Raw genomic sequence first — 26,822 nt, 5'->3', positions numbered from 1 at the left:
AGAGCCTCTGGAAACTTTAGCAGGACCAAAAGGTGGGCAGCCGTGTATCACGGTCATTATTCCTGCCGAAAGAGCGGAATCTTGTTGAACTTTAAAGACGAACAAGTTGTATTCGGCATACGGTTTTGTGAACCGCATCTGAGGAAGTAGAGGTTTGAATGTTAACAAGGTTACCTGAATTTTCCTTGGAGTGCAACTTTATTTTTTATTTTTATTTTTTTTTATTTATTTTATTTATATCCCTCCTATCTGGTCGTGTGTTTGTGCATCACATGTCAGAGTCATGTTTGAATATCTACTTATTCCAGCCTCCTCTATTATAACATACTGGGAAGAGAAATAAGGACTTTAAAATTAAATGTGCTTTTCTTTGGTCTTTCTCTCCCCACTTTTCCTCCTTTGTGCATCCTGCTTTTTTGTAACCCCTTCCCCAGAAAAAATAAAAGATTTGGAGATCATAAAAGCATCAATTGCTTGTTGGGGTTGGCGTCATCAAGGTATTACCCTAACCAGGCCTTTGTTTTTTAATGTGTTCACAGTGTCTTAAAAGTTATGTTTATTTAGTGTGGTCCGTCGCTTTGGTAGCTTGCAGTTTAAAAAAAAAAACAACCCTCCAACTGAGTAAGTAAACTAAACCATGATCCTTAAACAGAACTTGGTTGAACTCCAACAGAATATAGTGGGCGCTTGTGTTTGAGTGAGGAGGCTCAGGTGTGCCATCGGAGTTGAATTTGTAAGCCGCTGCTAGAAAGCCACATATTGAGAGATCCACATTAGCCTTGGACAGAATAGGAGACTAGTATGGGAATTAGGTGGCTTTATTGCATTCTTGTTTGAAAACTTGCCAGATCTTGTAGGAGCTAGGCAAAAGAAGAGCTGAGCATTAAAAGAAAAAAGGAAGGGGGAAAAAGGGGGGGGGGATTGTCTTCGTGTTTTTCATCTCCTTCTTTATCGGAAGTTGCCTGCAACTTTTACCTCTCTTAACACAAAGGAAACTTTCCCTTCTCTCTCTCTCTCTCTCTTTCTCTCTGTGTATTTTTTTTTTAATATCAGAGATGCTCACTCCATTGAAATGATTGGCAGACCGGAGAGCTGAGAAAAACCAAATTGTTTATACCCTAATGAATAGGATCTTGATTGCAAGATCCGGTTTGGAAAATTATAGTGCCTGAATGGAAGCCGTACAATTACATCCCTCAAAACGCTGCATATTCATTTCATCTGCTTTGCATAGAGATTAACAAGCGTGCCCCTGATGCAGACTCTGAAATTAAAGCCAATGCCGATTTTAGTCACAGGTTACAAACTAAATGGCATTGTTGGGTGGTAAGAATCTTTACCACCTGCGTGCCAGATGATTGCCGAGCTTCTCTCTCTCAATCTCTCTCTCTCCATCCATCCAGACAGCAAAAGGGAAGAAAGACACACTTCTTTTTTATGGCGAGACAGCATGATAAAAAATGTCATACCTGCTTTTCTGTATTGGTATTGAAATATCCTGTCGGCACAATCCTATGGTGGGTGATACATTTCTATAAGAGAGGTGCTGGAAACTCACCTCCCAAACAAGGAGGTTTTGGGACAGAAAGAAGGATGTAGTTCAGGACACTTCGATTGTGTCCGGCCTCCAAGTCTTGGTCTCTTAGCGTGCTCATCACGAGAGAATTGGGTGGCAAAAGGCTTCTGCCATTGCAAATTGATGGTTGATAGTGGGTATGCTTCCCTGGGTAGAAAAGTTATATGTGTGTTGGGACAAACTTCCCCATAAGTAGAAAAGGACCACAAAAGTAAACATCCCACGCAGGGATCTTGCTGTGTTAGGGTGTCAGCGAGTCTTCCTCGGATACTGCGCTGTCTTTCAGCCTCATTTTGGCACCTGGTGAACGGGTCCCCTAATGGCTCAGCGTGGTTCCGAGTTGGTGAAGATCTTGGCTTGTTCTGAATGCCGTAATCATAGTTGCCTGGGCTCGGATGTTACAGGAAATGAGTCTTTGTTGAAGACTTTCAGTGTTAATTGTTATGTGCCGAGAAGGGGAGAAGGGAAGGGACTGGCTGCGTCGTCGGTATATCGGAGACTCGTTTATATCTGGACAAGCCTTGGAGAAGCGCAGTCCATTGCAGGACTGGCCTGGGAGGGCATGCATTTCAATGTCGCGTGGATTATCCTTACACAAATGTCTAGATCGACGGACTAAAACCCGTGGGACCACTTTACGTTAAACCAGTGGTTCCCAACCTTGGGTCGCCAGATGTTCTTGGACCACGACTCCCCCAAAATCCTGGCCAGCCTAGCTAGTGGCGAAGGCTTTTAGGAGTTGCAGTCTGAGAACATCTGGGGATTCAAGGTTGGGAATTGCTGCCCTAAAGCTTTCTGGAAACAGCTCAGGGGCAGGGCAGGGAGGGCTCCGTGTGGGAAAGGGTTCCTTGTTCCTCCTAAAAAGGAAGAGATGGTGACGGGTGATGGGAAAAGGACCTTTTTGAGACCCTCCAGAGCAGCGGTCAGTCAATACTGACAGCAGCTAAAGACTGCTAGTGATGGACAGTCCGATCTTTCATCTCACTTCTCTCCTACTGAAGCTGGAACATCATCATGACTGTTGTGACTTTGGACAGCAGTAAATAGGGATCCTGTCCCGTATCCCAACCACCCTCTGAGGGGGTTCAGCCACTATCTTCTCCTTCCTCTGCTGCTTTTCCTGTTTATTTTTTATCTTGAATCATCAGCTGGAACAACCCGTCCTAGCTTTCTAGCACCCTCTGCTTTCTGCATTTTATGTCCTTAGTGAATTCTTGGGAGTTTTTTAAAATTATTTCCCCCCCCCCCCCAACTTCTCCCTTAGTCACCCTCTTAATCCAATAAATATTTAGCATTCTGCTCAGTCTGCTTCTTGGCAGGCAGGGACAGAATCGCCTGGAATTTCTGTTTTGAGAAACACAGTGGACCGGCGTTAAAACTAGTTTATCCTTGCTCTGAGTGCACATGTAACTTGACGGAGTAGATCAGCCTCCTGGGTCTCGGGCTGGAAATTCCTTCTCCCCACAGCTGGCTAGTTGGGGATCCAGCACATCTGGAAACTAGCAGTTTGGAGAAAGTTGGGAGTCATGGAGGCCAGCTAAAGGTGTGCATGTGGCAGCTTGCAACCCAGAGGCTGATGCCCAGGGTCTAGCATTAGCCAGAGCAATGGACAGACATCATGTTCCGTTCAGGGACCCTTGTTGCCCCCTGCTAGACAGCATGCTAGCATTTTGCTGCATTTAAGCCCTTCCTCTCCTCATCCGCTTGAGCCAGTTGCAGACACTGGAGCAGTACTGCCCCCTCCTGGCCAAACTCTGGAACTCCAGGAGGCATTTACTGAGATTCATTTTTAAAAGCAGTACCTGTGCTCTGATTGATTATTGGGGGGTTGGGGAGGCAAAGCAGGACCAGACATTAGTAAAAGTGCAAGCCCCAGTTTTGGGCTTCCTGCACCATTTTAGCCAAACCGTGGCTCTTTAAATTTTCTAAAAACAGTAACTGTAGGTGGGTCGCTTTTTTGCAGTTCCTGGATGTCCTACCCCTCATTCGCACACACACACACACCGCTGATGCTGGGGAAAAATGGCAAAATGTCCTTTTTGGTTCCCAGAAGGCTTCATGGACTGGAGGCTTTGCAAGAAAGTGGGGTACGGCCACCTCAAACCCCCCTTTGTCATCTGTGCAATAAATCCCCCACCACCACTGAAGAAGGCAAGATGGATGGAAGGAAATCTGTGTCTTTGGCACTGAGCCTCCTAAATTTCTTTTTTGTTTGTTAAGTTGGAACCACCCAGCCAAGCTCATGAAATGAGGAATTTTTAAGCCTCTCTGTGTGTGTGCAAAATGTGACTTTCGTGCACTCATAAAACAGTGACACACACGTACTGGCAAAGGTGTGCTTTGACCTATATGTGATCCTGTAAGCCCATGAGCTCAAGAGCCTGGTTTGGCTGTGTTGATGACTGAGCTGGCAGGTTATACTGTTTCGGGACAAAGAGCTTTCAGAATTCTACAGTCAGTGTGGGACCAGGGTCTGAAGCTCCCGGGAAGAAAAATCCAAACATCTGTAAGGTTTCCTTTCTCTGATTTAAGGATTTCTTCCCCAGTATCTCCTCTGAACACTCCTTTCAGTTATTTTTTTCCTCTTGTGTTCTGTCTTCAGGCTCTGTCTCATGCCCAGGTTTACAGCGAATCTCAGCAATCGTAGTTTATATTTAGCATCCTAATTTGTATTCTCTTCGCCTCTTCAATTTTCTTTTCTTGCTTCAGAGTTTTCTACCTGGGGAAGATTGAATAGCTGTACAACTGGCTTTGACACACGTCGTACCACGATTTCGCCACCAGGGGGCACATCCCTGCTTTTGGACTTCTCTCTCTCTCCAGAAAAAGAAATACATTCTTAGTATTGTAAAGAATCTCAAGTAGGGGCACGTGCATTATTTTTATTATATATTTAGACCCGAGCGGGCTGGGAAAGACTCTTGCCAGAAATTCAGGAGAGATGCTACTGCCAGTCTTGAGCTGGCAGCAATACTAGGGCTACATGAATCAATACAAGGCTGCCTTCTCTATTCCTGCCACTAGGAGGCAGGATAAGACCATGCTAAATCGATGCATAACAAAATATCCACCTATGTATACACATATTGTCCCATGTATAGATACGGTATATATCTATGCATGTAAATATATTTGGCTATGTTTCCTGCGGTTTGGAGGAATATTATAAAGAATTACTCATCTAAAGCTAGAGAAAATGACACTGCGAGGAAAGCACTATTAGAAAACATTCTTCCAGAAGCCACATGGGGGGGGTATATATAAAAATTTTTATATATATAAAAAAGAAAGAAATTTCCCCCAGCATGCACATAAAAATTAGGGAGGTAGCCATGCCAAGGTTTTTTTAAAAGTTGATATTTTTACCAAAATTATTCCCTTGGGAAAAAAAACACGTTCCTTCTGTGTGTGTGCGTTTTTTTAAAAAAGCGTTTTAGTTGAAGCGGAATCTCAGCCTCTGAACATATTGCAGACGCCAGGAACGTAGATACCGGAAGTATACAATCGCATCCCCTCGGAAAGTTAAACTCTTTGGAAAAAAACCACAACAAGCTGACAAATCAAGGAGAAAAGCATTTGTAATTTACACTCATCGTTGGGACAAACAACACTGAATAGTTTACATAATAAAGTCGGCCTGTTTGTATCTCTTAGTCTTGGATAATAAATTTCAGAACATTTTCGGGGGAAAACAAGGCCATCCCTGAAAGCCTCTGTTCCCACAGAGGCTTCTGGATGGCTTCAATGGTTTTCTCTCGCTCCTGTTTGCCGTTTAAATTGGTTTTGGACTATCCATCAAATAAATGTAATCTTGGCTTTAAATAGGTGGTGGGAGGCCGTGTTTAGATCTTGGAAGGAAAAGCCAGTATCCAGTAGATATTTGGAGGGGGGGGCAAGGAAAGACCTGTCGATACCCCTGACGTTTTCACTATAAACAGAAGGATGTTAGTCACCGTTTTGCATGACTGCAAAACTTGGCAACAAAACCTGGAAAACTGACTCATTAAAAAGCCCACATTGGAAAGCTGGTGACAGTGGGCAGCAGGGTGGGTTGGTAGGACAGCGAGGGGAAAAAAAGAATATATTTCTGTAATGTCTCTGATCTTCCACATTCTAGCAGCGCCCCCCCCATGCTGTCTTGCACACAGGTGTGTTTTAAATGCCTTTTATTTGAATACATTTATTTTTAAAGGGTGCGGCTGTGTCACCACCCACTTCACATCTCACACAGGCCTTTTATTTTTTTGAGCTTCTCCACCTGAAGAACCATTTTCAAAGGGTTGCCAACTCTTAAAATCTGCTGTTGCAGCTGTGCCTTTTAAACCCAGGCTGACAGCATAGACATAAGAAGGTGTCCTTATGTCTTATTTTCTACACACCAAGAGAAACTGCCCCTGCCATTTTGGACACGTCAAGCCTTGTGTCTAATGACACAAGACCAGGCCAAACCGATATTTTCCCCTTGCTTGGCTGGCAGCCCTAATTGTCCACTGTGCCTGAATCTAGGCCCGGGCCTCTTTAGTGCTGGTTGCTAGGCAACGGCCATGTTATCCTGCATCCGGATGCAATGGCCCCTCTAGCATTTTACTCTATCTCCCCAAAGGGTTGCTAGGCAACCTCCATTCACTGTCTTCCTGGTTTCTTCCACTACTTTCTCTTTAATTCCATCTCAAGCCTTTTTAACACATTCCTAACTCACTGGCTTCTATGCAAAGGGAGGGGAAAAACCATCTTGCTGGAAAAGTTACATTTTTTTGGAGAGGAAACAACTTTTCCAAGCTCCAGCCGAGCAGAGGGCAGGGGCGGCCTGGCATAGGTGTCGGGTCTCCAAGTGCCCTCCGCATATTATTGTTCCCAAAAATGGCCTTTTCATCTGCTTGTGTGATTCAGCCTGGCTTCTCCCCCCCAAAAAAACACAACCCACCAGTCTGTCAGTGTCACAGCTGTTCCCATGACAACTGTTCAGCCCAGGCTGTCCTGGACCCACTGGCGCAAGTTCCTTTTCTGCAGACCTACGCCACCGCTTTTTTGGATCCAAGACACGACTCCCTTGCTTGTCTTCATTTCTTAACCCCCCTTCTCCTTAAGCCTGCCTTTCACCAACGTCCTCCTGGCCATCACAAAATCACCTTGCAATTTCCCACTGATTTCTGCCCAACTTTAGAGGGTTTTTAGAAAAAAACCCTCCGTGCTCTCCAGCTAAGAGTTGATCTGCGCAGCTTAATCTGGGCTGAGTTTGTTTGAACACAGTTTCTGTGTTCCTGTCCTCCTCCTATTGCCACTGCACCAACCACAAGGGTCCTTTTCGGCTCTGAAACCTCACCTTAAGGGAATCTGAGCATACACAGAGCGTTTTGTCTCAGAAACGGAAGCAAAGTAGCGAGCCTAAGGGCACTTTGTTTCTGAGCATGCACAGAAAGAAAGGGGAACCTATGATCCTCCGAGTGTTGTTGAATTCCAGTGCCCATTGTTCTGGGCTGATGGGAGTTGTAGTCCAGCAGCAGCAGCCACCTGTTCTTTTGGCCAGGGAAGTAAGGTTTTTTTTTAAAAATATCAGCTGCTGTCTCCTTCTGACAGACAATATTTTAGTTTTAGTCTTTCAACAGCATCTTAGGAAAGCATGAATGGATGCAGACCCAACACCAAGACTTCTCCTGGCTTATATTTTTCTGCTTTGGTTGGACCGTAAAGTTTAGACTTACTCCTTTTACTCCTGGTTTCCACTGCCCGTCGTCAGGAGCCTGTGAACGGGCTCTTTCAGACTCGCTTCTGTCAGAAATCCCACTACCAGCAACTCCAGGGTTTGCATTTTATAGGAAAGAAGAAATAACAAATTTAGGATCTGGAGGAAAATTGTTCCGGACTAGTTATTTCTTCAGCCTTCAGGACGATTTTAAACTAGCGGAGAGGCTGCTGTGGGGGTGCAGGGGAAAAAAGAGGTAGGGGATCCCACTCCCCTCTTGCATTCGAGTAGGAAATGCCCACCCACTGCAATTAAATGGCATGAGCTTAATTGTCATGTTTCCTCCACAACGTGAGAAGCAGTGGGCAGCTTCTGCTCCCAGGTTTGAAACAGAGATGTCCTTTGAACAGGTTCCTCATGGCCCACAGCAGCTTGGGCTTTTTCTAACACTTGGCTTTCTTCTAGGGGAGGCCCAGGTTCACCTGTGAATATTCTCCCAGTTCTGGGATTTATCTGGAAATCATCCCTGGCTGTGAAATTACCCCCCCGGGAACTCTTTAATGCTGACTTCTGTAAGCCTAGCAGCCCATTCTCTCTCTTGCTCCCACCTCGGACCTAGCAGGTCACCAGCTCCCAACAACGACTCTTCCTTCCCACCTCTGGCTTGTCACCAGCTATGGGGATGGTCTCCCACCCGGGTTGCTCCCAGGTGCTTCCTGGGAGCAACCATTACTTGCGCTTGCATCCCGGACGATGTGGGATCTTTGCGGGCTGTGGGTGTTCCCATCGGAGACTAGCTGGGCCCTTCTTAGGGTCCCCTGCTACTCCGGGGTCCTTCACCTCCTTGTGTTTGTGAAAGACACAGACGTGAGTTGAAGAACCATCTCAGGGGAAGATTTGAGAGCCTCCCGGGGTCGTCTTCGGGAGAGATTTGTTCCCTCCCACTTTGATCAGCATGGCTCTTATGGAACCACCCCTCCTCCAGCTTTGACCCCCTTTGGGATGCCCAGCTGGGATCATAGGGTCCCATAAAACTGCTCCAGTGCTGCATTCATGGACGTCCAGTTAATCATTTCTCTCTCTCTCTCTCCCAAAGTGTGTCTATGCGCGAGCAACGCAGGCCCCCGTTTTGTCCAGCTCATCCTCGGAGAGGCTAATATGTAAGCGGGTCTCGTTGCTGCCCGAAGAGAAGGGCCACGAAATATCCAAGCTGCCCGCAGGGTTCCCCACCAGGCCTTTTTCGGAGTGACCCCAGAGGCTCTTCGCCAGGACCCTCCGCCCCTCCTCTACCGCTTGTTCCTGGCTCAGGTGCCCCCGCGGCTCAGGGCAGCAGCTGAGGTGTCCTCCTCCTCCTTGGGGTGTCCTGGATTCTGACTCTGAGCTTGTGAGGGAGGACAGGGTGACCTTGGTGAGCGAAGAGGTGCCAGGGTTTGATATGGCACCAGTGCCAGGTGCGGCTGGCTCTGCCTCCAGGCAGGGTGAGGTGGTTTTGCTTGACCTCCTCCGCAGGGTGGGAGGAGGAGGATTCAGCTTGGGGATGAACGGCTGCGACCTGTCAAGGGGAGAGGAGAATCGGTGTTTAGCATCAGGACGACCCACGGGGCCACTCCTTACAGCAGTCCCTGTGTGTACAGTGACTCGAGAGGAAGCAGGGAGGGAAAGGTATTAGAAACAGAGATGTGATCACTTCCCATGGTGGTAAAATAAAGCAGTAGGACCCCCTTATATGAAGGATCAGTATCAGTTGATTCACTTATCCACGTTCTGAAAATATTAAAAGAAAAAAAAAATCCCAGAATATATATTTAAAATGAAGTCACCCGAACTGACCACTAGAGGGGGCAAGAGACCACGGTATGTATCACCTCTGCTAAAGAAATATAGTTCCATGATGTCATTATCTGATTTGGCCACAAGAGGGAACCAGAGACCGTACTATGTACAACAATACAGTATAGCATTTTTATAGTATTTCCTATAATTTGTGTTTTTCATCATCCATTGGGGGGGGGGGGGGAGCTTGGAACTGATCTCTCACTGATAACTCAGCCTTACTGTAATGTTATAGAAATGGAATGTTAGAAGGGGAGCTGGGGGGAGAGGTCATCTAGTCCCCCAAAATCAATTCAAGAAACCTACAGCCAAGGCATTCTTGAAATTCCTAGATCTCTGACCCTAATGCTCCCAATTAATGCTGACTGTGCAGTAATGAAGGGGGGGGGGAGGCCCAGGTGAAGCTGAGGTACAGAGATGGAGGGCCATTCAGCCACTTAGCTCAGTACCTAAGCCACACACTGTGGCTGCTGTTACCTTAGACCCACCAGGATTGTGACTCTTGCTTAACTAGAGCATAAAATAATAACTTTTTTAAAAAAACGACATGTCTCAGAATCTCACCTCTCCTCTTTCACTGGAGTGTCCCGGTCACCACCCTTCTGACAGGCGGTCCCGTTAGGCACAGCGCCGTCCACCGCCTCCGAGCCCTCCACCCTGCGGTAGCCGCCCGAGCCCTCCAGCACCGCCAGGCCCTCCTCTGCCGCCTCGGCGCCGTTGGGCAGCCCGCTGCCCTTCTCCAAGTTCGCCAGGGTCAGATAGGATCCACACGTGCCCCGTGCCGCCACGGGGCTGCCCAGGGCGCTGGCTGGGGTGGAGGTGGAAGGCAGGTTGATTTCGAGGCTGTAGTGGTTCTTCAAGTTGAGAGAGAGAGACTGGGCGAGGGACAGGTTCTGGAGCGAACGGTCCACTAGGAAACAACAAAAAATATTTCACTAAAATGGGACATGGTGTGTGCACGTACGTGTGTATACAGTGTGTGTACCCACCTACCCACCCACTCCTACCTGTATCTCTGTAATAAAACAGAAGATCTAATTCAGCAAGCGGTCCCCCCTTCCCCAGGGGGCTCACCTGGATGCCGCAGCTGGACCTTGATCTCCAGTTCCTTGAGCTGCCGGACCAGCAAAGAGACATGTTGGAGGAGGTCACGGTTGGTCAAGAGCAGCTGCCGGACCCGGGCCTGGGCTTCGATCCGGGCCGTGGTCTCGGCCGACAGCTGATCCTTCAGCAGCTGCATCTGCCAGGGAAGACAGGGCAGGAAGGGAACCATAAAAATATGAAGAGCACCGTCTGGTTGGGGGAAGTGGGGGGGAGAGAGATATTTTATTTCACCTGTAACCTGGTTCCAACCATTGGAAAGCCTGCCAGTACCAGATCAAGAAGCTAAGCTGTTCTTTGTCTTTCTTTACCTCCCCAAATCTGAGATACGCTTGAATTGTGATGAGTTGATCTGCTTTATACATCTGGGCATTTTTCCCTACTGTCTACTTTTGCTTAGTATAAGCCACGGATTTTTATTCAGGACAGAGGTGGAAAACATAGGGTCCTCTGAAGCGGTTGGGCTCCAGCTGCCAAGACGGCTAGGAGTCAGGGATGATGGGGACTGTAGTCCTGCAACACGTGGAACAGATTGGGGTGGGGGGGCGTGACTCCCCCGGGGATGATTCAGAGGAATGGTCGCCGTAGTCCCTTTGTGGCTTTGCAACCCCTTTGCTTGCCCTTGTGTGTGTGTGCGTGTGTGTTTGTGTAGGGGGGGCGGGTGTTACCTGGGCTACGGCCACCTGCGTCTGCTGCTGTTGCTGGAGGAGCTGATGCTGGAGCAGCTGGAGGCAGTGCTGAGAAGCCAGCGGGGCGACCGAGGCCGAGGAGCAGGGGCTGGCGGGGCTACCCAGGGGCTGTGCCGTCGCGGGGCGGAGGGCGCCGTTCTCGTTCTCCTAGCAACCAAAAGAAAAAAGCGGCCACAGAGGAACAGGTGGTGCGGTTTCCCTTACCCTCTACTCCCGGCCACATCGCACAGATCTAGACAACTGGAGAGATGAACCCATGAAGTCATGCAGATAAAATCATGAACTCCCCCTTCTCTACAGGCTCCTCGGTGGGAGGAATAGATTGGGGGGGGGCTGCTAGAAGGTACGAAGGATGGGGCTGCCTACCGTGGCTAGCTCTTCTTACCTGGCCGCTCCTGTCCTTTAGTTTCAGAGCAGACGTTGGGGGCCCCAAGTCGGCCAAGGCCAAAGGCAGGTCAGGGGCCGCTCCGCCCGTCCCGCATGTGCACGTCCCCTCGATGGAAGCGACGGGGGCGCTTTCCCCATCAGCCATGGTGGGCCCGGCTATCGGGAAACCTTTCAGGCGCAGGAAGACAGGAAATGAAGCCACCCAGGGGCAGAAGCGTAGGGGAAAATTACATTTCAAGAATGACACCATAGCTGGGGATTAAGTGACTCCATGGACGCCACCACCCGCCACTCCCCTTTATTTTTTAAGGGCCTTTAAAAATACATCTTAGACAGCACGTGGGAAAGGATTTTCCCGGCACTGTGCCCTTCTCTTAGCAACCCTAGTGGGTTTTTTCCTCCCCATACCGAAGAGGTAACAAGAACATGAGTTACAACCTACTACGGTGGCCGCATTATCATAAGCCGTGAGAGTGAGCTGCATTTAAAATTCCATTAGGCGTACCAGGAATAAATTACTTTTCGCAGGGATGTTCCAACCCCCACCCCCCCCAGCCCCTCACCTTCCAGCGGGGGGTCCTCGGCCGAGTTATTGCTGGCCCCGTCGGCTTGCCCGTCCGCGTTCTGGAGGGCGTGCTGGAGACTCAGCTTGTGGCACACCTCAAAGGCCTGGCCCACCGTCCGCACGACGCGCATGGCCTGAGTCTGGGGGGGGGGGGGGAGAAACTGCGGCTTTGGCATGAGCTGCCACTACGTACCACCCTCCAAAAGTCTCGTGTGAATTCCAAATCTGAGTAGGGTTGAGGGGGCCAGTCCTCTGACGGGGAGTCCAGCCTCAGGGGGACGGCTGGAGATGTCCCATGCAGGGAAAACACTCCTGCCGGGCGGGCCGAGGTTCTGATCCGGTTGAGAGGGCCTTCCTCTCTTCTTAAGGGCCAGAACAGGAGGGAGGGAAGGGAGAGGAGAAGGGGGGATCGGGGTAGCTCAACCTCTCTTGCTCACCTTCTTTTTGGATTTGAAGACGTTGCACCGGAAGGAATTGTTGGTGCCGTCCCTGGCGATGTAGCTGAAAATCTTCAAGTCTTGGGAGTCGTGCGAAACGTAGAAGATCCTAAGAGGCAGGGTGGGAGAGAGAAAGAGAAGCATGCAAAGGTGTAAAAAGCACGGTCCCTTCGCGGCTGTACACGCTTGCAAACCCACCCCATGCCTTGGTCTCCCCGGGAGGCGCCGCGCCGCTCCGCTCCGAGGAAGACGATGCCATTACACCAGCTTAGGGGACCAAACCACCTGGTCCACATTAGGAGCTTTCGTGGGATTACAACCACCGCCTGCTGCGCGCTGCACCCAGGGAGGGAAGGGAGCAGTGTTTACATCGCATTTTGGCACACGGATGCTTTCCTCTCCTCGCCCTCCCCCCTCGTGAAGGCAGGCGAAGGATCGAGCCCACCCATCGTCCCCAAATAAACGACAGGTCCCTCTCTGGTGTGTGGCATCCATCTTGCCAACTTCCTGGGTGGCTCTTTGGAAAGCCCCCCCCCCTTTCTGGGCAGGAAAGCCCAAATCAGCAGAGTCTCAATTCAGATTTAAGATCCACCCTCCTAACTTTTGGTGTGTGTGTGTGTGTGTCAGTGGGGCAACGAAGGAAAGAGACAAACCATTTGCAGTGGCTCACCTGTATACGGGGTCATGCATGACGACCATTTTCCCTTCATCCCAGGTCCACTCCTTCCTCTGAGGATATATATATATTTAAATTGTTTTTCTTGTCAGGCTAGGTTGCACAGTTCCATTCTGCGGCAATAACTGTATAGCATGCCAAGAACGGGAAAAGGGGATGGACGTTCCGATACCCACAGGATGAGGAGGCATTCATTCCTCTCCCCACCCAGCGGCCCTGATCCATTTGGCCGGCAACTAAACCTGCAGGACACGGTGTACACCCAACGACCTCTAAATGTCTTTTCTTTTTTTTAAAGAGGCAGGGGCTCAATCGGACGGGGGTCACTGAGGGGGAAACCTACCTTCGGCTTCTTGCGCAGGATCACTTTCACCCCGTCCACAGAGACCACGATGTTGACCTTTTTCTTCTTGATGTTCTTGGCCTTGAATTCATACTGTTGGGGAAAGGAAGGGAGACGGAGGGAGTCAGGCCGCCAGCTGCTAACCTTGCACGCGGGTGGACCCAAAATGCTGGCCTGCGGGAGATCCTCTAAGCTCCAGCCCCAAAAATTAGAAATCGTGGCTCCAGTTTTTCATTTCATTCAAATCCTATTTACACACCTAACCCTCTCAACATTCCCTCCCTGTCGACGTGTCTTCGTCCAGCACCTTTCTCCCCTCTGCTCTTTTCCCCACTGAACTGGGGCTGACTCTCCTTTTCATCTCTGCTCGGAAAGGAAGCCCCGACAGCCTCAATGGGGAGAGCGAGCCGGCGTCCACTCACGCCTTCTGCGTGCTCGGAGAGGGAACAGGCCTGCGCTATGCGGTCCTGGCAGCAGCAGCTGGATGCTCAGCCAGCCAGCCTTTCTTCGCCCAAATGCCTTGTGAGAGAGACCCATTCTGCCATTCTAAATATAGAAGAGCACACTGGGGTATGTGTGTGTGTGTGTGTAAGACAGAGAGAAACGGTGTCAGAAAGGACCACTACCCACTTCAAAACCTAGACTCAAGTTAGAACTTCAGCCTGCCAAAGAGCAGCTTATGGGGGGGGGGGAGACCACCCCACCCAGCTTTCTCAGGGTGGCAGGAAGGCTGAGCTTTCTGGGGGGAAATGGAAAAAGCTGGCTACTGAGGCCATGATCCCTTGCCAAGGTGCGGGAAGAACAGGAAGCCACCCTGGCATGCTGGCCCTGGCGTGGATGCCAGCTGGCAGCCAGCGCCTTTCACACCCACCCCCCGTTCTCAAACAGGGGGGCTGTGTTTTGCTTCCAATCTGGAAGCAAAGGGGGGGGGGAATAATGGCTTTGTGTGTGTGTGTGTGTATTTGTGTGGTGTGTGCCCTGGGAGCAAATCAGCTGGGGAGGGAGATGGCCAGCAAGACTGAAGGACCGCATGTGGTTGAGATGTGGCATTGAACAGAGATGGACTAAGTTTTGCTTTAAAAAAAAACACTACAACTCCCATAATCCTCTGGCCACCACACTGCCCCTGCCTGGCTCCTGTATTCAACTACTGAAAGAAGCTTTCCTTGCTTTACCTTTTCCGGGTGAGCGTTTCCAAAACTCCAGGAGCTGCTATTGAGGGCATTCATTTCCTTACTTACGTTGGACAGGAGAACACATTGTTCCACCTGTTTGATTTGACACCCTGGAGGGCCAACGCAAATACTTGCACCTTTTTCTTGAGTGCAAACGTAGTTTAGTTTGCTGTGGCTGAAGTGCGAAACACAGGCATCGGCTTGCAAGCCCTCGCTATGCAAAACTCCCAGGGCATCGAGGGGGAGCTGCTCGCTTGGAGGCTTAAGACAGCCAAACAGGTTAAAGCATTTTTCAAGCGATGATCCCACACTGGCAGATATTATCTGAGATCTGAAAGATAGTGTGATGGGGGTGGGGGTGGCAGTGGCAGTGAAAGGAAAATGAAAGTCACTTGTGGTGGATCGGGCCCAAGATGATGTCTGTCTACGAACAAAGGCAAAAACGAAGGTGAAGAAGCCAACCAGTTTAAAAAAGAAGCCCGTAGATACAGCCGGACTGGAAGAAAGGGGTAAGAGAGTTATAAGCTTAATAAACAGCAATACGCTTAATTTGGGGTTTGGAAGAGGGCTGTATAAACACGTAGCCCCCTTTTTTTAGCTGAATGAGTGAGCGGTATTTAGATGTTTTGCCGAAGAGAAGAACCGAAGGCAAAACCTGGGGACGGGCAGCCCCAGCCGCTGGACCGAGGGGGGCGCAAGCTGTGAAATGGGAGGCCCGCCAGGCAAGTGTGTGGAGCAGCTGTCCCTCTGCACGGCACAGAGGAAGGGGGTGTGGGATGGCGGTCTGAAGGGTGGCCGGCCATTCTGCCGTCCTGTGCTAAGAGGGGGGAGAGAAGGAAGCCGTTCCCAGAAATGAGACACCCTTCCCGAGATCATTTCCTTCCTCCTCCAATGAGAGGCAGAAAGGAAAGCAGAGAAAAAGGTTACAAGCTCCCCAAGAACAGTCTGTTTGGTTTTTTTTAAAGGATACTTCCCTCTGATGCCCAGCACACCTTCTATCCCAAAATTTGCAGGGTCGGTGCATGGTAGGTGGAGCGAGCCCGTCTTGGGCTGCAGCAGAGAGCAGAATATGGACTAAGGCCCTACGCACATGGCCAGAGAGGAGATTGCGACTAAAGCTTAGGAAGAACATCCTGCCAGTAGGAGCCGTCGAGAGGTGGAAAGACCAGCCTCACAAAGCAGAGGGATATGTTTCGTTGGGAGGTTTTCAAAAGTCCCCTTAAGTCCACGAAGTCTTTAATGAAAACTCAGTAGATTTGCTTTTTTGTACCTAACCCCTCCCAAAATCTCCTAGGCGGAGATATTTTAGGAGCCCTACTCCAGTCTCTGCTTTTCACTCTCTCCTTGAAACCCACAGGGACCGTTTCTGGGATGGCATTTGAAGTTGCTTCTCTGGGCCAACCCTGGGCTGACATTCAGCCGACGGAGCAATGGTGGTGGTGGCAGTCCCCCCCCCCCTGCCTTGAGGGGACCCCCGCCCACCCCAGATTGCTGGGAATCTGGTTTCGGCAGTTCTGAGCCTGGCATTAAAAGGTCACCATTGCTTAGAGATTACGCGTTTCCCCCCCAGCTGATCCGTCAGCCCATCTGCCATCAATCATCCTCCAAACGTGATCTCATAACCGTGGCCTTTTCTTCTTAACCAGGGAAAGAACGCGGCGTCATGTGAAACAGTGGGCAGGAAGGTGGCCGGGACAAAGGCTGCCTGTCACAGGGACCCCACACGGTGTCTCTGCCCCCCCCCCATCGCTTCTATTAAAAAAGCAAAGGATTCCGCTTTTGATTTTTACCCTTATGGCTGCAAAGATAAAGCTGGAAGCCCCAGGGGCTAAACAGCAGCTGGGGGTAGGTGGTGGTGGTGGAGGAGGATGGGTTTCCAAAGATGACAGCCCTGTGCTCTCTCCAATCAATGGTAGATTTATATACAACACATGCAAATCTCCACTATTTGAATAATTTAAGTAACTGAAGACAAGTTATCTGACAAAGAAATACCCGTGACACTAATCAAGCCCTCCGTATATCCCCAGCTTGCTCTCTGAACTACGGAACTGAACGCCGCGACACCCACCCCTTCCAAATGTCATCCGTTCTCTTCTCAATCTGTCTTCTCTACAGCCCTACAAGGCGGGTCACCGATATACTCAGCGTTGCTCGGAAGCCTTGGCGTGCTGCGTTATAACAAGCCTAGAGATGATCGACATGCAGCGTGCATGGCTGCATCGCTCATGACGAAACTTTACAGCAGGGGCCCCTTTGTTTATTTATTTTGAAAAGGTCACCGTGCGCTTGGCGGATCGGGCTGCTTGTGAGCACTGCCAACCTTCCGGGCGACATTCCGCCCCTCTCCTCCTGCGTGCCGAGGGAAGCCGGCCTCACCTCCTGTCGGGCGGCGCTGCTGATGCATGAGCTAAGAACGCTCCAGGTAGACTGGCGCACCCAGGGAACGAGGTGCTAAAAATACCCTTGTTTCCGGGTGACCAGAAAGCCGGGCATTCCACTATTAATCAAATCCCAAAAACTGCAGCCACCCAGGAAGGGGAGGGATGCCTGCGTGCCGCGTGTTTACCGTGAAATGGATTTCACTCCGTGACAAGCAAGATACGGCGGAATGGAATTTCAGATTCCGCCACCTGACGTGGCTGATTACGTGGACGGTTGGTGCAGCTGCCCCAGGCCCGCATCCAAGCTTTGGAACTGGTCCGGTTCCAAATCCCTGTGTGCCTCCCCCCTCGGACAAGCATCCTTGTCACTTAACCCAGAGCAGCCCCTTGTACTTCTGTAATGTGATGTGATGTAAAACTGCATCGGACAGCACGATCTAGGGACTGCTACGGTGGGGGGTGGGGGAGAAGAAGGCTGTGTCGTTTCAGTTGCACGGAAACAGGCTTCCTCTGTGTGTGTAGGTCTACACATGTGTGAATGCATCGCTGCCATGCCCTGGCGACCCACAACCCTGGCTTCAGAGCTGGCTTGCCTGCACAAGAACTATTAGCTCACGTGACCTCTCCCATCTTCAGGGGACCTGCCGAGCTATTAGCAATTAAAGAGCAGAAGAAAGGAGGCTGACAATTAATTTTCAAGCAGCAGAGCTAAGAAAGCCAAAGGACAGGGTAGATGCCCCTTCGTCCTTGCTCACCTACGGGAAACAGGAGCCCTTGTGCACTATTGCACTGGATGCTAATCAATTTTATCTTCTCTATTTTTGCCAGTCCTGATCTGTAAGGGGAGTGGGGAGGAAAGAGAATGGGGTTTTGAGGCACTGAACCAAAATATTTTGACCCTGGAAAATCTCACCCTGGATCCAGAGATTTTTTTTTGGCCCATGCCACAGACAGACAGACAAGCAACTCCCCCACTGCTTTTGCAGAATTGGACCTCCGCTTAGGCAGGACCCCAGCGAAGCCACCCACCTTCCTCTCTTTGGGACAACAAATTTAGTGGTGACCCAAAAATGAGGGGCCCGTCCTAAGCTACACGCTGCACGCAGATCCGCACCAGAAAGAGGTGCCGAGAGGCATTCATTGAGCGGAGGGTCCTTCCTGCTCTGCTTAATATTCTGGTGGCAGAAACAAGGCACATTGCTGTCAGAGTCAGGGGGAGGGGGGGGAGGAGAGAAAGAAGGCTAATTCTGCCTCAGATCACAGAGAAGACTGCAACTCCAGGCAGCTAATAATAATAATAATCCAAAGTGAAGACTTGCTATTTAAAAAGGAAAAAAAAAAGGAATTTAAATTCAGGCTTAGCTTTGCCTCGGTGCCAAGCTAGTCCAGTAAGAAGAGCTTTCTCAACCCCCTTCTACCCCCCAAAATTTACATTCTACTCTGCACGTGCGCGCACGCAGACACACAGAAACACACACACTCCTCGCTTTCCTTTTCTTTCTTTCAATTTGTACTTTAAGAGGACATTGCACTACAAAACCGCCCCAAGGGAGCCCTGGCAGATCTGCCTCTTGCCAGCCTCCGCTCACTCCCTCTCATCCTGCAGAGCCAGGAGGGGGGAAAGGGAGGCGAGTTGCTCTGACACGTGTTTCTAAAAACCTCAAAGGGTTCTTCGTTCCCGAGTTGGGGTGAAAACCGCAGCTTTAAGTAAAAAAACAAATCCCTGCTCATCCACCACCCGAATTCCATGCCAGGAAAAACCAGAATTCCCCGGGTGGTGAAGGGATCTCCTTGTGGCATGGATTTAGATGGCCAGTACTTTATCCGAGGGCCAAACAAATGACTTTGTTTTACTAAACTCAAGGCGAATCCCAGTTTCCAAGGAACTGGCCTGATCCACTCTCGACACCCACACATGGTTGCGATGCCCGGAGGGTCGTCCTCATACCCCAGGAACTGTGGAGGAACCTCCCGCTAGAGTGATGCCGCTGTGGCACCCAGTCGCAACGCCTCTCCCACTCCTCACCCCTCACACCCAGGGTGCTGATGTTCGGGTCACTGTCACAGCTAATCATTCTGCCCTTCCAGCGTCATTGCACAATCAGAGACCTGTGTTCTCCAGAGGCTGGCGCTTCGGGCAACGTTAGCTGCCAGCTCGCCCTCATCGCTCGGGGCTTCCCCATCTGTTGCATGATTTCGTTTCCTCTCTCAGGAACCGGAGGATGAAACAGGCTGGTATTTAGCACCCCGCCCCTCTTGCCCTTGGCTCCGCCCACTCCTGGAATGGCCCCCCCAAAAAACTCTTCTGGAATTGAATTCCGGGCCCCAAGGATGGAGCAGGTTTTCCGCCTTAAGCTTCCTGGAGCCTTGAAGGCTCCCAGTGGGTCACACGTTGCTGGCCGGGAGCTCTCCCTGGTGCTGAACAGCACACCTAAGACCCAGACATGGGGAATGCTAGTGGTTGCTTTTTTGGGTTTGTCATCGCTTCCTTCCAAGGACGCCAGGAACATTTCAGAGGACATGGAGACCCTTTCTAGAAGACTTTTCCTCTGGCTCCCAACCTACTGCATTCGGCAACCATGCCATTTAGGGGTTTACTCAGACCAGATCCAAACTGCCTTGAAACGAGCAGTGTCGGCAACCAGGTTCTCCTCCCTCCGTTTTGTCCATGAATGGGTGCGGCTGGGCTTCCTGGTTGGACCCCCCCCTTGCTAACGTCATCCGGTAATTACCGTATTTGTCGCTCCATAAGACGCAGCTTTCCATAAGACGCACCAATTTTTTAGAAGAAAATAGGAAAATATAATCTGTTTTCTTTGCTCCATAAGATGCACAGACTTTCTAGCCCCCTGTTTTGTGGGAAAAAGTGCGTCTTATGTTGCGAAAAATACGGTAACTATCTGCATGCAGACAGGCCCAGTTCCTTCCCACTTGGCTGGGCAATGTGGAAAGCCGGGAAGTTATTTTCCTTGTTAAATCTCAGAAGCTCATTTTAGGAGCTTCTAAGTTCCTGCAGCTGCCTTGAAGTTCTAACAAATCAGTGCTCCCAACTTTGTGGCCCATGGCCTTTTTCGCTAAAGCCTCCGGAGGTTGATTCTGAGTCTTTCTTAATAAGAAGAGTCCATCCGGATCCGAGCAGGCTGTATTTATTCCCAGCCAGAACTTTTTTTAAAAAGTTTGTAGCACCTTAAAGGTTAGCAAGTTTTACTTGGCGCACGCTCTTGTGTGTATCTCTAGAGGCAGGCCAGAGTCTGCAAAAATGTCTCTCAAATGAGAGTCCTTAAATCTTCGAGATGTCCCAAGGCTGTGTTTTGGGTTTAATGCAGGAGGAGGAGACAGACTTAAACCTCTTGGAGGTTCCCAGCTAGAAGACTGGCCTGCTGCTAGGATGAAGCTGTGTGTTTCCTTTCCTGAAACGCAGGCTGTTCCTGGGCTGGGGAGCAGAGGCAGAGCGGAAGGGCGCCATGCCAGACTTCTGGTGAAATGTGCGTGGGGGGGGAAGAGAGAGAGAGAGAGAAGGATGATGGCATATGGGGGAAAGGAGATTGGAGGGCTGGAAAGAGAACATTTCGCCCTCTTTCCTGGCTTTCCATGTCATCCAGTTGCACAGAACAAGCAGAAGATATTTCCAGGCAGGGAGGGAGGGAAAGAAAGAAGGAAAGAAGGAAAGAAAGAAAGAAAGAAAGAAAGAAAGAAAGAGAGAGAGAGAGAGAGGGAGGGAGGGAGGGAGGGAGGGAGGGAGGGAGGGAGGGAGGGAGGGAGGAAGGAAGGAAGGAAGGAAGGAAGGAAGGAAGGAAGGAAGGAAGGAAGGAAGGAAGGAAGGAAGGAAGGAAAGCAACAGCACATGCTCACTGACTCACCCGGATCCTTCTCATCGCTGCCACGATCTCCACGCGGCTGTTGGGTCTCGGCACGTCCAAACTGCCGATATACTAAAGGAAAGCGACAAATGAAAGAGGGAGAGAGAAGGAGAGAGAGAGAGAGAGAGAGAGAGAATAATCAGTGCAGTGTTAGATAAAACCGGCCCCATTGCGAAAGCCCAGAGATGAGGCTTCCACAGACCGTTCCCAGCTCTGTGGGAACAGAGGCGTCTCCCTGTAAGTCTAGGCATGCTGATCACCCTTTGTAGGATTGCGGCTGCAGTGAAGATCACAGAGTGAATGGTATTAATATTTTCTTGGGGGGGGGGGAGCAGAGAACTTCCCATGTGTGTGAGTTAAAGTGGCTGGCCAGCTCAACGGTCCCACGGATGTTCATGATCCGTTCGTACTCTGTCCCCTCCCAAGAAACTCAATGGGACGTGGACCGGACGTTTAAGAAAAGGAGGCAGAGCAGTTTGAGAAACTCTGGGGGGCAATGCCAGCCACACACGGCCTACACCTGCAGCACCCTGTCGGGGGGTGGCGATCTCCCCACACAAGCCACTTCCAAGCCACGCAGGTGCTGAGCAATAGGGATCTGCCTGCAGATTCACCCTGCTCCCTCCCTTCCCGCCACCCCCCTTGCTTCTTGGCGCCCGGTGGATGTGCAGCCTCTTGCAAAGCCCACTTCCAGCCACCCCTCCCCAGAAGGTGCAGGATTGGTGCCCAGCTCCTGCAGAAGCCAGGAAGAAAGACATGCCATTGTTTATTTCCTTGCTTCCTCCACCAGGGACTGGCCAAGGTGGGAACAAGGACAGGCGCGCATGTCTCTGCTGAATCACACCGCACGGCTGGTTTCAAAGGGATCAAAGCTGAAGCCCCCCCAACAAGTGAAACCGGCCCCCAACTCCCTCATTGATTCTCCGCCTTCTGTACCAAAGCATCTCGACACAGCCTTTCCTGCCCTATACTGTTGCATTGGGCAATGATTCCCACGCTAGCTGGGAGTGATGGGCATTGTAATACAGCCCATCTTGGGGGGGGGAGGTCCCTTGGGTGAGGAAGGCTGTCCTGATGACAGCAGGGCTGACCCACTGCCCTCACTTCCCCAACCCCACCGATTTGGAGTGAAGCCATAATCCCTTCCCACCGCTTTTAAACCTACGAGGACGGCGCCTACTCCAGATCACTCAAGGCAGATAAGTCACTTAACGCCCTTTAAACCGTCCACTCAGGATGATGAAACAGGGCCAGGAGGGAGATTCTCAGAGGCCAAATGGGGATTCCAGACCTGCTCAAGCCTCAGACAGTGTTGACGCTGCCAGGGAATAGTAGCCGAGTAACCTTTCCCGGGGGTGTGTGTGTGTCACCCTCCTTATTTATTTATTTACTTTTTACACATCGTCCCCCCCCCCATGCTGTATTTTTGTCACGCTCGCCTGTTGGAAACCTGTAGGAGGTTTCTTCATTTTAATGTATGCAGATGTTGAAAGAAGGGGGTGCGTGAAACACACTCCCCCCCAAAAGATGCCCCCCCCCGCGCTTAAAGTCAGAAGCATCTGCGCTTCACTTTAACTTAACAATAGGGAAGAATTCCGGTATGAAAAATGAGCGGATTGCCTTTTGAAATGGGAATTACCAATGGAAACTTCAAAGCAAATGGTTAGAGATGAAAAACAGGAAGCCAACTGCAATTTGTAAAGGTAGCAGACTGTGTCCTGCCTGCCGAAGCAGGTAGAACTCAGAAGTCCTGGGTTCAAATTCTGACTCAGTGGTGAAACACACAGGGTGTGATCGTAGATCATTCCCACTTTGATCTACCTCACTGGGGGGGCGCGCGAAAGCAACGTGCGCTACCTCAAGAGCCTTGGAAGGAGACGTCGGATATAAATGTAACAAATAGAGAAATGCTTCTTCATTTCTATCTTGGGACCCTGACTGGTTCCACGTTGAGGGCTCCATCTCTCCATCAGCCCCTTCCACTCGCTCGCCTGTGGGCTGATCCTTGTCGCCTCTGGCGAGCAGGTGAAGGCTCAAATACAAGTCTGCCAGCCACTGGGACAGGAATTCATGAGAATCTGTGCATGAATTCAAGGTATCTCCCACTGAAAGCCATAGAAAGTGCTTCATGGCCTGGGTCTATATACATACCCCAGGGGAATCATCCTGCTAAAACCCACAGGCTCTTGTTGCAGGCAAGAAAACTTACTGACGAAGCCCTGTCTCATCCTTTTGCAAGGAGTGCATCAGGAATAAGAAAAATACCAATGGCACACAGCCTTGCAGGGAGGGGGTGAGGCAGAGGCCGTGAACAGCCTTTGAAGCATCTCTCTTGACTCTTAGAGGAAATGTTTAGCCCCTCCAGAGACCTTTGTCCGCCCCCACTGCTTTTCCCCTGCCCCTGACTTCCTGCCGAGATCCAGTAAAGGAAGAATGGGTCACTCAAGCTAACAACCTAAAAAAAAAGTCCCACTTGGAATGCATCCCATTTTTCTTTCCTGCAGCATCGGGAGAACCCGCACAAGGTTCCTTTGTGGTTCATCTCAGGTTGCGCTTCCTCTGCACCATTTTTTGCTCACGCATCGCTTTTTTTTTCCTTCTCAGCAGCAAGAGCGGCGCACAAATTATAATGGATCCGTTGGGATCGGGGGCCTTGGAGTTCACCCACGAGGCAGAAGGAAATCTGGGCTGCTTTGGCAGCCAAGCACTAAGGAACTTTGTACCGCTGCAGAAAGCCAGCAAAAGTGCATTTCCTGTCACTCAGAGAGAGCTGTGGAACTCTGAAGCTTACACTCTTCAACCCAAATGGAATATATAGGATGCCAGCAACTCACCGCTTGGGCAGATGAGAATATTCCTGGGAACATTACGGAATGTTTTCAGCCCTTTATTTACCTGAATAGTCTTCATATTTGCTAAAGTATATTTAATTAATTAATTAATTAATTAAATTTATATCCTGCCCATCTAGACACAAGTCTACTCTTGTATAGGTGCCTTAAGTACAGTTTGTTGTTGTTGATGATGATACCAGGCACAGTCAATCAAAATTATAAATTATTATTAGAATGATTATTTAAAATACTTTTAACCAAGGCGGCTTACATTATTGAAAGGCAAGATTTAAAAACTAAGAATAATGCGTCAAAAGAGGCAGCTTCCATCGCGAAAAGACGATATTAAAGCTTTAAAAAAAAACTAGAAGTAGGCAAATATTAAAAATGAACAAACTGTCCTCAAATCTGAGCAGATCTTTGTGCAGAAGGCATTTCCAAAAAGAACTAAATGCCATTCCCCATTCCGGTTCCCAATTAATTCTGCAAGAAAATGTCCAACCTCATTTAAAGTTTGAAAACCAAGGAGATTAAAGTAATAATTAAGCACGCAAAGCAGGACCCAACAGGGCAAACCGGTTCAAGGAACCAAATCTGACAAGGCGGTGTGACTTTTTTTGAAGTCTGCTCGGCCGACAGAAAACTTTCTTGGCTGCATCCCATTTGAACGGAATAAACGGCTTTTTGCCTCCTTGGCTGGGTTTCGCTCCCCCTCTCTGTAAATCACACCCCAGGCCTTGGGAGATAAACTGACCTTGACGGCTCGCCCAGGCCCCTGGCATGGGAACAGCGAATTCAACACTCCTCAAAGAACACAACAACGGGACACGGGTTCAAATCTGGCCAGCCGGGCCTTGACCTGGAGGTCAGCCATGCTTTGAACACGATCAAGCCCCCCCCTTTGAAAGTAGGCGCTTGGACCCCATGGAAAAACGACAGCCCAGAAGCCTTTGCTGGTTCAGACCAAGCCGCCATGAGGACCAGCGTCCTGTTTTTCGCAGGGTCCGAGTGCGGGAACACAGGTAGTCACAGGAGCTGGCATTCAGAACAACAATACCTATACAGGGAGGCTTGGCTTTGGGAGGAGAAGAACCCAGATGAAGAGGACGGAAGATCCACTCGGCCGTGCATCCTGTTTCCAAACAAACGGGCCTTCAGGGAGCTTGAAAGCAGGCCTACTGCTTATCCCAGCCAGAGGGTATACTACTCTTGTACATGGAGGCTCCGTTTTCAAAATTTTGGGGTGCTGCTCTGTTCCTCAGCACATGGCAACTCGTGACCCGCACATAATAGTGGAGGGATCAAAGCGAACCCTAAGATGACCTCCCCCCTATGGCAAAAGAGATTTTCCCCCCCTCCACTTCTCAACCCAGGGAAAAGAGAGCCGTTGCCACCTTTCCCTCGAGATGGGGCTCTTCTGCCTTTAGCCGCCCGCTCTGATGAACAAGAGCCAAACCCCACCCGCCCCCCTAAGAAGATGCGACGCCGATGGGACGAAGCTGCACCTGTGGAACTCCTGCCTTCCGCACCTTCTGAGAACAAGCCGTGTCCATGCCATGAAACTGGGGTGGGTGGGGGTGGGGGTGTTTTACTCTCAAGTAAACATGCCCAAGCTGGGCTAACCTGTGGAGGGTGGAAGAAGAAGGCCATCCTGCCGCCCCATGCACTCTGCACACGCTCAGAGGCCCCCTTCCTCCGAGCTCGCACATTCCCTACAGGGGTCCCCAACCTTGGGGCCTCCAGATGTTCCTGGACTTCAGCTCCCAGAAATCCTGGCCAGCAGAGGTGAGGGTGAAGGCTTCTGGGAGTTGTAGTCCAAGAACATCTGGAGGCCTAAGGTTGGGGAATCACTGCCCTAGAGGGCCAAGCTCCCCCCCAACGCCTCCCTCGAGGGGGAAAGGGGCTGACTCGGGAGTAAGGAGGGGGAAAGGGAAGGGAAGGCGCCCCGTCTCACCTTGGCCTGGAAGAGGATGCCGTGCTGGAAGGCTTCCTCGTTGTGCAGCGGCCCCCGAGGGTCCCCCCCGGCGCCGGCGGCCGCGTCCTCCACCGGGTTGTAGCGGTTCTTGAGCCGGACCGGCATCGCGGGCCCGGAGGCGGCGGCGGCAGGGCGAGGAAGGCAGGCGGGCCGGGCTTCCCGACGGGGCGGCCCCGCAAGCGCATCCCCCGACGGCCAGCGCCCGGGCGCTCCTGGCACCGAAGGCGGCCCGCGCCCGTTCCCGTCCCCGATCGCTCGCTCGCTCGCTCGCTGGCTCGGCCGTCCGGGCTTCCAAACGCCGGCAAGGAGGCGGAGGGAAAGCCCAGGCTCCTCCCGGGTCAGGGTTGCGCGTCGCCGGGGCGGAGCCGCAGCCAGCCAGCCGGGGAAAGGCAGGGGAAGGCGGGCGGGCGCGCACGGCGAGGCGCTCCCCGCCGGCGGAAGGGCGGGCGGTGGGAAATTTCCGAAATGTTTCCCTTTTTTTTCCCAGGGGAAGGGAAGGAAAAAAAAAACATCCGGTATCCTCCCCTCCCCGCACGTTTTGTCTCCTTCTTCCCCCCCCCTGGAAATTTGCGGAAATTTTACCTCTCCTCCCCTTGTTTTTTCCCCCCTGGAAATTTTACCTCTCCGGGGTTCTGCGGGGGGGGGGTTCAGAGGAAAGCACTCTGGCCATGCGCAGGGGCACGGTCACCCTCGCTGTGGGAGGAGAAATCGGACTTTGAGACGCTGTTGTCGCCCTGCTTTGATTTTAATCCCTCTCCCCCCATCCGCCGCGACTTGCTCACTGGTCACAAAAGATGCGCCCTGACGCCTTCTCCAGAAAGCGGGTTGGGAACTTTCCTCCCCGATTAGGAATCTGGCCCTCTCTCTTTTTGCCCCTTCCCCAGACAGCCCCACTCTCTGCCTGCCCCAGGACCAGGATCCTTGGGGGGGGTGAGGGTGGGTGGGGGTTCCCGGTTCTGGAATGCCTGCAAGATTGCAATTGTGCCTTTCAGGACGAGTTCTGGAATGCCTGCAAGATTGCAATTGTGCCTTTCAGGACGAGTTCTGGAATGCCTGCAAGATTGCAATTGTGCCTTTCAGGACGAGTTCTGGAATGCCTGCAAGATTGCAATTGTGCCTTTCAGGACGAGTTCTGGAATGCCTGCAAGATTGCAATTGTGCCTTTCAGGACGAGTTCTGGAATGCCTGCAAGATTGCAATTGTGCCTTTCAGGACGAGTTCTGGAATGCCTGCAAGATTGCAATTGTGCCTTTCAGGACGAGTTCTGGAATGCCTGCAAGATTGCAATTGTGCCTTTCAGGACG

General features: G+C 50.9%; 1 protein-coding gene across 2 annotated transcripts; it reads right to left on the bottom strand.

The window, feature by feature from the left end:
• Positions 1-5,136: 5,136 nt before the first annotated feature.
• LOC110078806 (carboxyl-terminal PDZ ligand of neuronal nitric oxide synthase protein) lies at positions 5,137-25,997 on the bottom strand. 2 transcript variants are annotated; one of them, XM_020793308.3, is made up of 11 exons: positions 25,498-25,997; positions 20,710-20,781; positions 13,291-13,383; positions 12,942-13,000; positions 12,272-12,380; positions 11,833-11,974; positions 11,268-11,437; positions 10,862-11,029; positions 10,167-10,332; positions 9,657-10,002; positions 5,137-8,811 (listed from the first exon to the last, which is right to left on the bottom strand). In XM_020793308.3, the coding sequence occupies exons 1-11, from the start codon at positions 25,621-25,623 to the stop codon at positions 8,361-8,363; spliced, it is 1,902 nt and encodes a 633-aa protein (XP_020648967.3). In that variant the 5' UTR covers positions 25,624-25,997; the 3' UTR covers positions 5,137-8,360. The 2 variants fall into 2 exon arrangements, with proteins under 2 accessions (XP_020648967.3, XP_078238792.1); XM_078382666.1 differs by lacking the exons at positions 20,710-20,781; positions 25,498-25,997 and adding an exon at positions 13,550-13,808.
• Between the last annotated feature and the right edge of the window lie 825 nt (positions 25,998-26,822).

The sequence above is a fragment of the Pogona vitticeps genome, chromosome ZW-PAR (assembly GCF_051106095.1).
Source record: "Pogona vitticeps strain Pit_001003342236 chromosome ZW-PAR, PviZW2.1, whole genome shotgun sequence".
In the NCBI taxonomy this organism is placed as follows: Eukaryota; Metazoa; Chordata; class Lepidosauria; order Squamata; family Agamidae; genus Pogona; species Pogona vitticeps.
Note: the sequence above shows the minus strand (reverse complement) of the source record. Positions and strands in the feature narration are given on the sequence as shown.